The sequence below is a fragment of the Berghia stephanieae genome, chromosome 3, assembly GCF_034508935.2.
Source record: "Berghia stephanieae isolate SIO BIC M18660-M18661 chromosome 3, UCSD_Bste_1.3, whole genome shotgun sequence".
NCBI lineage: Eukaryota > Metazoa > Mollusca > Gastropoda > Nudibranchia > Aeolidiidae > Berghia > Berghia stephanieae.
In genome coordinates this window covers 70,381,282-70,391,672 of record NC_088362.1, presented here as the reverse complement: position 1 = coordinate 70,391,672, position 10,391 = coordinate 70,381,282, and the positions used below count along the sequence as shown (strand labels likewise).

General features: G+C 35.9%; 1 protein-coding gene across 3 annotated transcripts in view; it reads left to right on the top strand.

Annotated features, from left to right (window-relative positions):
* LOC144968346 (uncharacterized) overlaps positions 1-9,605 on the top strand; it is a 37,277-nt gene extending 27,672 nt beyond the window's left edge. For 2 of the 3 annotated variants that reach the window (XM_078906621.1, XM_078906622.1), the window contains exon 2: positions 5,545-8,546. In XM_078906621.1, coding sequence (XP_078762747.1) covers positions 5,687-8,404 — 2,718 coding nt within the window. In that variant the 5' untranslated portion in view covers positions 5,545-5,686 and the 3' untranslated portion in view covers positions 8,405-8,546. Of the gene's footprint in view, positions 1-5,544 lie in introns of all 3 variants that reach the window. The other variant, XM_078906620.1, reaches the window with a different exon arrangement.
* The last annotated feature ends 786 nt before the right edge of the window (positions 9,606-10,391 follow it).

Here is a 10,391-nt window from a genome sequence, read left to right as displayed (position 1 = left end):
TTTAAGAAATTTAATTTAGCAATTAAAGGTCTTTATCAATATTAAGATCTCCGTTTCTTGTTACATTCACACGATATGGATTCCGTTACGCCGCCTTATCAATATAACAGTTAATGACAAAAATCAGTTCAGGATGATTGCATTCAGAGGAATTCTTATTTATGTCCAAGCAGTCCTTCTTACTTTGTTTCTGGTCGTGGTAAACATAAATGTCATTTCCCTATAAAAACGATTATACTTATCTACTTAGTTAAGAATGTAAATTTCAGTAACGCTGCCGTTGTAGTTTATAAAGTGCTCATTTGTCCTTAGACTTACAATGAAAATACAAGAAATTAATAACATTAGAAACTCACATGGATTTTAAAAATTTGTAGCAGAATAAAAATCGAATTTCAATTTTTTATAAGGAACAACAATAACATTATAATTAAACAACCATTTATCAAGTTTAATTTTCCAAACTTAGATAACACACTGTGCTAATTTTCCCCCTTTACTCTCCCTATTTATATTTTTAACTTAAGTTCCAAAAGGAGAAAAACACGGGTTGATCCGCACTAGACTTCTTTTATTGCAAATGCAAATAATTTGATTTCAATTACAGTTCTGAAAGATGATGTAGTTGTTCACATTTAGACAGCAAATCTAATTCTTTAAGATTTAAGTCATACTGCTTTTTAGTTCCCTGTAGTGAATAATTTAATTCATGTGTGCTACTACTGAAAATGCGATAGTCTCTTAAAAGTTGCTTCAAATTATAGACGTATGGCTCAAATCATAATATATTAGAGCTGAAAAATTAATATTCATTCAATTTATAGAATTTGTTGATGAGAGAATGAGACTATTAGCCCATAACGGTTTCTGTGGTATATTTTAAAAGCTCTTATATTCATTTTTTCTCAGTACATAGACATAATATTATCATAGCACTCCCTGGTTCCCGCTGTAAAATAATAAAACGCTTTTTTATTTATATTGCCCAGAAAACTTTACTTCAAGGTTTGGTGTAATTAGATTTTTACAATAAAAGACTTATTGACAAATTTTAAAACTTACACCCATACCTCAATTGGATTCAATAGTCCGATGTCACGTCGCCCAGCAACGGCGGCCATCGTGGTTCTAAACAAAGAAAATCGGTACTTTTTATTCTTCATGCTAGCTAGAACTTTTCATGTCTTGTGATCAGAATGTGTAAAAGTCAAAACATGATCACATTTATAATGTTTTTCTTTTCCCTCTGGATACATTTTTATGCTCGTCGGAGAAATATTTCATGAGGGCACCCGCCATTGTTCCGATAGTTTAGAGCCAGTTACTAAGTTACTATGCGTCATTACGAGGGAAGTGACGTTACGACTGTTGAACGCGATTAGAGAAGTACTCTTGCACACAAGAAGTCAGAGGGGTTTTAAAAGATAATATAATGGCTAAAGGTTACGCTTTCATTCAAACCGACTGCAAACATGTTCTAGAATTGTTTATCTTTTATCTCATGTTCCAAGATTGAACACAATACCAACGTATTTAGATACACCTTTTAAAAATTAATTAAAAGTAAACATTTCACGTTGAATCTATCGTCACCATTGCCCTTTTTACAATGCTGTGTTCTTTGCTCAGACCGATTTATTAAAGCTCTTTTACTAGGGTTGTTTAATAACATTATACATATTTACATAAAGACAAAACTGGCGTGCTCTGACAAAACACATTATTGATTTTTAGCAAGAAAACGTTCATTTATCTACTTCAAATTAAATATCGGTCGATTTAGATATCCCTCAACTTGATTTTTAAAAGAAGTGTCAAACGAACATTATAAATCGTAAAGAGATATTGTTATCAATGGTTTTGTTTGAAATAAAAGAGAGGTTGACATTCAGCAGAAATCGTCCTTCAAAATCGATCATAAATATTTAAATGGAATTCGTCGAAGAAGTGGGAGTTTTTGCCAGGATGAGAGTCATTTAAGTCGATCAATATTTAAAGGACGAGTCTTAAATACGTGTCTCTCCAGAGTACGACAGTTAACTGGTTAAAATACGCAGTGCATTGCTCTAGAAGGCAAAGAAGACACGTATTTTCCTCTTCAACTAGCTAATATTAGAGCCATAAGGCTCATGGAACCGGACTTTATCCCAGATTCCATAGCGTGAAACGGATAATAGCAATTGCTTGCCACCCTTTGGATATGACGCTAGTCTATCTCAAAGTACTTTCAGTCAGATCTGACAGATCTAGCTACCAAATCAGAAAAAAATCTCGACTTCACTCGGCATCAATCTCGATCCATTTTCATGTGAAGCGAGTATACTACCCAACTGCGCTACCCCCCCCCCCCCCCCCCCCCCCCAACTAACTAAATAAATGACAAAAATATTTTTAAAAATACAAAAAATAAATGAAAATTACAGTTTTCTCCGAAAGATAAAAATGGAACTTAGCAGGTTTTGCAGACACCTCCTCAAATGCTTTTGTATGAAATGGGTATGTTACATATGACAACCTACCCCGAGCAAAAACGGACAATATAGTCACTTCATCTTTTTAAAATTTGTTTTATGAGAATGGCGAAAGCTCGTTGGTTTTATCCCGAAGTGAACATAATATTTTCACGTCTGATGACCGAACGCAATTATGGGCATGTGCTTTAACATTGTTGTGATGGATAAAATTTTGTGTTGGTTTGAGAGTATTTTCATTACCTATAAAAATGAGCCCATTACAATTAGGGTTACCAGACCTGCAAATCAGTACACTTCGTTTTATCACCCAAAAGTCATTTTCATTTAGTTGGAATCGAAGGATTAATCTTTGACTTGCATAATAATTGATTGCATTAATATCTTAAATTCTTTGTCAAAGCCAATGAGAAAACAACAAGATTTTGATCGATTTGAATTAAGATTAAGTGAATGGAATGAAATTAACCAGTTGATTTTTGATCAATCAAAACATGGAATTTGTGACACACCTTCACACGTGCTTGGACAAATATAGTTGGTTGTTTATAAACAATAAAGTGAGTGAATTAGTCCGTTCTCTGATCATTGCTATTGTTTTCATACCGCCAAAATGGGTGACTTATTATCACACGATTATCTCGATCATATTATAAACGTTTATCGAAGTTTACACATAGATTTCTGTATAGATAGTATGCGCTTGGCTAAGAAACTCATTGCCATCCGGAAGTATAACGGACCAACACACAAAACTGTGTGTATCCATGAACGTTTATAGTCGGGTTAATACAGTTCAGTGAGCATTACTCATAAACGCGGATGGCAAAAAACAATAACAAAGACCTTAGTGACATCATCTTCGAACTATCTATTGGTTTTATTCATCAAGTATTAAAACAGTGAGTATTTTACTTAGTCACATACCATCGATAGTAAAACCTGTGCAGTTTGGTATCTTTACCAATCACTATCATTGTTTACATTATGAAGACTGTTTGAGAGGCGTTGTTATCTAAGCGTCTATTGATTTGAATTGAAATGAATCTCTTTATTTTGCCAATCACAAAATCGGCGAAGAGAAAATTATGATTGTCTCCCTTCGTATGACGTGTTGGTGTTGTATGTTGACAAGTGAATAGACTGGCTTCTTGAATTTATGCAAATTTGGATTGACAGCGTTAATTAATTCTAAATTAAAGTTTCTCACATAATATGTCGAGTTGCCCTTCCTCACCTTAACACACACAAATTTAAAAGCTTTAGAAATGAAAAAAAAATCGGTTAGAGAGAAAGAGTACATGGCTGATGGGAGAGAAGAAGGGGGAGGGGGTGGGGGGGGGGTGCTCAGTTGATAGAGTACTCGCTTCACACACGCAAAGGGGCCGTGATCGATTCCGGGTGCAGTCAAGATTTTTTCCGAACCCCCCCCCCCCCCTTGTTCGCCCAACAGTGATTGGGTAGCTGGTTCTGTTAGATCTGGAGGAAAGTACTGTTTGATAGACTGACAAGTTTCCTATCCAAATGGTAGCAAGCAATTGATATTGACCGTTTCATGCTATAGAAACCGGGATATACTCTGGCTCCATTGGACTAATATCTCTGACATAACTGCTTGAGGGTGGTGAGGGGGGGGGGGGGGGGGGGGTCTGCACACTTGGTTGGCAGTCATGATCTATTAGGGGAATGCGTTTGTAATCTATTATGTCCCTCTCCAACACAGTGAATACTCTAAAGAGAACAACTCACATGGAAACATTTGAAACAGTGTAATGATTTATAGATAGAACTAAGTTGACGTCACTCGGGTATTTGTTATTGATTTTTACCATCCATGTTTTTGAGTCATTCTCACTAAACTGTAACTTATTAACTAGACTATAAAAGTTCATGGTTACACATATTTTTGTGTGTTGGTCCGTAAAAATTCCGGATGGCAATGATGGCAGTTTCTTAGCCAAACGCACACTATCTATAGATAGCTCAAAGTTGACGTCACTCCGGCCTTTGTTGTTTGTTTTTTTTTGCCATCCGCGTTTATGATTATGAGTAATAGTCTTCAATAGTCGTAACGTCACTTCCTTCCTAATGACGCATGGTAGCTTAGTAACACTGGCTCTAAACTATCGGAACAATGGCGGACGCCCGTATGAAATATTTCTCCGGCGAGCATAAAAACGTTTCCAGAGGAAAAAAAACACATACATTTGATAATGTTTTGACTTTTACACATTCTGATCAAAAGGCATATGAAAAGGGAATGAAAAGTTCTAGCCAGCATGAAAATAAAAAGTAATGATTTCTTTGTTTAGAACCAAGATGGCCGCCGTTGCCGGGCTGCGTGACATCAGACTACTAAATCCAATTCTCACTAAATTGTATTAACCAGACAATAAACGTTTTAGGTTACACATAGTTTTGTGTGTTAGTTCCTTATACATCCGGATGGCAATGTTGTGAGCTTCTTAGGCAAGCGCACACTATCTATGTGCAACCATGAACTTTTATAGTCTGGATGATACATTTAAGTGAGAATTACTCATAAACATGGATGGCATAAGACAATAACAAAGACCTGAGTGTCGTCAACTTCATTGGCTGTCTAAAAACAATAACAAAGAGTTGAGTGATGCCATTATCGTACCTTCTATATTTCCACAGCTATCTGGAGGATTTTACTGAAAATTGTCAAGAGTATTTAGATTATCAATGACATTAAGCAACATGTTTTGGTCAGATTACACTATCCTATTCTGAGATGTTTCTTCTTTATCCTAAACTAAAAACAAACAAACAAACAAAACAAACAAAAAACACACAAAAAAAAAACAAAACAAACAAACACCCCCCCCAAACAAACAAACCAAAAGAGACAAAAAAGAAAACAAAAAAAAACAAACAACACAAACAAGAAAAAGAAAACAAAATCAATAAATAAATAAATAAAACAAACATCCATACAGTGCACAAAGCCAACTTTTTTTTAGGTGACGGTATTAATTCCGACACAGTCTATTATGTACTTGTTTAGAAGTCTTTCAAAATGTAACGAATTGTCACGTTTTTATTTCAGATTCATATTTCAAGAGAGAATCATCGTTACTATGTGACGTAAGCAGAACCAGCTTGTATAAGAGCTACAGTCAAAGCAGTGGACTTTGTATAAAAGACTTTGCTTCATCATCTGTCCAGGCAGAGTCTAGTTTTAATTTGCAATGGTGCACCAAATTTCCAGCAGAAATGTCATCAACCTCGAAGTGTGCAGTATATCGTACCAGCGACACTGCACTAGTCTGCTAAACAAACGCAGCAAAATCACCAACACTCTGTGCAAAAAGCCCATCATGGCGGAAAACACAGATCGCCATCCACTCCCGGTAGTAGAGCTTCGTCCATTTAGTAAGAAAGTATGGAGAAGAGAGAAAAGTCTACCAGATTTTTACGAGAAGAGAAAATCAGAGGAGGTAAACACTTCGAACAATTCAAACAGCTCTATAGAAAACGATCCTCCTACCAGTCGTCTGATTCGTGAACTGTCAGAAACAAAAAGAAACATTGAAACACGACAAAATACTTTTGATTCGTCTTTAGGAAAGTACCGAAATCATCCAAAAGCTGAATTTCTCCATGAGTCAAATAAAGCTTGGAGAAAACAGGACTTGATTCCAAGCTTCATTACTCGTTTTGAAAGAACCAAAACATCACTCGAGGCTTTATCTAGAGACAGCACTCTACACAAGATAAATTTTGAAAGTCCTTCAATGTTCGAGAATGCTTTGAAACGTGAACCCAATCCCATGATCAAAATTAAGGGAGGGAAGATGAACCAGCAAATTCAACGTCGCCATTTTCTGTACCTTAATCCGCTAGATACATACCGGCAGCCAAACTCTTGGGTGCCTCACTTCAACAGCACCAACAACTCTCGACAGAACACAACTAGGGATAAAATTATCTTGTCATCCAGGCACAGTATTCCTCTAACCTCCCATAGGACTAGAGATCTCCTTCTTGGGGACTCTCAAGCTCAGTATCCACTCAAACCAATTCGTAGGGAGGACGCAGAAAGCCCCAACAAATTTAATAGTAAACTGGGCGCTGCAAAAAATTCTTTAGAAGTTCTCAGTAAAGTCGGAATTCAAACTAAACTCGAAAAAGCACTCGAAAAAGAAATGGAATGGAATATGGAAAAATTCCGAAGGGACAGAATATTTTTTACCAATGACTTGAAAGGGACTCCTTTTCAATGTTTCAACGTTGAGTCAACTTTGACAATGGGTGAAATGTCGTTAAAAACGGCCCGTGAAGCCAATAAGTTGGCAAAGGGCAAACAACGCCAAATCAACGCCAGAAAAACAAACGCATTGGGAGGGGACATTAGAGGTAGTGATATTTATAATTCTTATTCAGCAGATGTTGAGGCTTCTCGTCTCCAAAACGCATCCACGGTAAATCCAATTCTTCATCCTATTGGACACCCGCTGTTAGAGGAAGCGGATACCTTTATGAGTTCAGACTCTACTCTTATCGCTTCTCACAAACTCGTAGGTCGGGGTCGAGACCAGAATCAAACAAGGGTGGACTCTATATCTAAAGACCAAGAGCATCTAAACAATGAACTCTTACAATCGGGAAAGCTGGATGGAATTTCTATAGAAAATAAAGAATATTTAACAAAAGTTGCTGGTGGAGATTGTACGTTAGAAATCAATAATAACAATAATAAGATCGTCTCAAAGGAGGTGATTGATTCGTCAAGAATCGAGACTAATGTTGCTTATCTCGAAAATCTCCAACTGAAAAGTGCTCAAGGTTTTCGCCCGTCCAATAATGCCACGCCTACTCTTAACCTTGAGAACACGCCTAGAATACACCCTGAGGGCACAGAAAACGTCATACTCACTCCCTCCAAAAACGACCAAGTCGTATCTCCATCCCAACACAGCGAATACACATCCCATCACGATCAGTCCGTGTTACAGAGTCAGCGTGTTTCTCCTCATAGCGCTGTCAACTCTCCGCTAAGTCATCAAAATAGTCAGCAACAGGCTATCCAGAATAACGACCCACAACATAGTCTGAGGAACGATTTGCAGTCACAGTTACCAGGGTGGCCGAAACAGGAAGAAGATCTAGTAAAAGTAGAAACACCCGATAAGACGATAGTGAAAGATCCCATAACCGATGAAATCAAACAAGAAGATAAAAGTGTAATCGAGGAATCCACAGAATCGACAAGATTGATTCCAGAATCAGCAGAGCCGACGGTGAATGATGATCCTCGGCCAAATAATCTCCATCAACAAGCAGATACGGTTGCCATAGAAGAAAGTAGAAGACAACCAGTGGTTGTTGAAACAAGTAATTCATCGCCTATGACAAGTTCCGGGTTCGAATCTCAAACGACAACCGACCACGAGGATGAATTGTCGCCGACTTCAGACCAAAAAGAATTCTGTGTACAAGACAATGTCGAAGGTGAACCTCAACACAATACGTTCTCAAGAGAAACGGTAGATAGTGACAAAAATGTACCAGAATCTCAACCTTTAAAAGAAGATCGTTCTCCGAGGAGCGAGGAATCGTTGAAAAATGTTCAAATCCTTAGAGATTCAGACCAAAATAGTCAAACTGTCATTGAAAACAAGCCTCAGAACGGCAACGATAACGACATGAAAGTCAAAGATAACATATCCTCCCCATCGCCAACACAAAGAAAAATACAGGAAAAACATTCCCATTCTCCAGATGTTGACGAAGGAATAGGTCTGGTCCCAACAGAAGCTGCAGTATTGAACTCTTCAGTTACAGAGGTTTCTTCAGACCATGGAATAACTGGCTGTGCAGACAACGGCGACAGCGGAGTGTCTACGACTTTCTTGACGGCAGAGGATTCCATGCCAGAGGCACTGGAGGGCATTGTAAACAGTTAGCAGTGCCAAGGGACTTTTGCCACGGCGGTCAATGTTTAGTTTTAATATCTTGGAATTAAAGACCTTTAAAATGTTCAACAATAGCTTTTCAAACAAAGACTCGAAGAGATTAAAAACATTCCAAAAACATCCCATTCATCGCAGCGCACCACAGTGTGAAGAGTGTCAGAGTTTTAGAGCTAGTGATGTATGTTGACACCTGGCCAAACTGCAAATTATATGTGTGGAATCCTTTCTATTGATAACAATGAACTGAGCAGTATTTGAAAAGGGTTTTATTGTAACCTTAACATTAAATCTTCAGACACCACGAGGCGCATAAAGCACGGAGAGATTTTTTTAAAAGCTGAAGCTCAAACCCAAGTAACAAGTACAATTCAAGATAAACCTCAAGACTTTTTAATTATGAATAAATGCGTTTATCACTAAACCATGTTTTAAAAAATTATCGGAGTAACTTTAATCTGACAGTCACAAGCTCACAAGCATAGAAAAAGAATGTCTTCTTAGTGTTGCCATCATGAAAAACATTTTTAAAAAGCCTCTAGTTATAATGTCATAATCATATTTTTCTTTATTTTAAAGGATTAACTTTAATGTTCATTTATTTGATTAACTGTAAAGTGTATTTGCCTGAGGAACACATGCATGATCAATACTGTTATTATTAAATTGATGGATATAAAATTCTTGAGAAGTTCATTAATGAAGCATTATTGTAGGATATGCAATAGTTTTGGTCATTTGTGGTCATTTAAATTCAACCCTTTATTAAGGCGAGCTCTAATCATATTTAAATCTACATCATTTCATGTCTGTGTAATGCTGTATATTTTAAAGCACCATCCAACAAAACACTTGTGTATGTTTTCATGTTTCAAATCTACGCAAAGACATAGAGGTGCATTCGTTATTCTTTTTTATGTGAATATTTCTTATTTATATTTATTTCAATCAAAATGCCACGTAGTCTAGATATCGATTGGAATACTATCTTTTGTGGGATGTACAGATTTCATCAACATCGATTCTATTTGAATAATAGTTTGTTTTTTATTGGAACTAGAAAATGTGGATTCTAATGGAAGTTTTGTTTTAAGATTGAATACAAGTATTATAAATATGAATTTATTGTTTAGAATCATTACTTGGAATAATCACATAAATGAGAAAAATAGAGTTAGAGGTCAAGAGAGAGAGAGAGAGAGAGAGAGAGAGAGAGAGAAGAGAGGGGGGGGGAGAGAAAGGAGATAGATAGATAGATAGTGATATATATATGTATATATATATATATATATATATATATATATATATATATATACACATATTATATATATATATATATATATATATATATATATATATATATATATATATATATAATATATATATATAGAGAGAGAGAGAGAGAGAGAGGGAAGAGAAAGGAGATAGATAGATAGATAGCTAGATAGATAGATAGTGATATATATATATATATATATATATATATATATATATATATACACACACACACACATATATATATATATAATATATATATATATATATATATATATATATATATAGAGAGAGAGAGAGAGAGAGAGAGAGAGAGAGAGAGAGAGAGAGAGAGAACGTGTGGGTATTTTGACACCACATCTTCAGTTTTCCCATCTTTCATTGACATTAATTACCCTATAAGTATTTTGTATAGACTACAATGATAACAAATGCAACAGGTGTTTGTCATTATATCTACATAAATGTCAAAATTTTTGAAAAGGGTATAACATAAAATTACCCATTACAAAGCCATCACGTGCCTTTACAACATGGAAATCACTGTTGAATGGAAGTTTGTATTTTGTTTTCTGCTCCTAGAAACATTCCCCAATGATGGCGACATTTGATTACAGACCATCTGCGTGCAAAATTGAAAGTCATAAATACCTCTAGAAGTAGGTTGCTAACGTTGTAATAATGCAATATATTGCTTTTTTTTCTA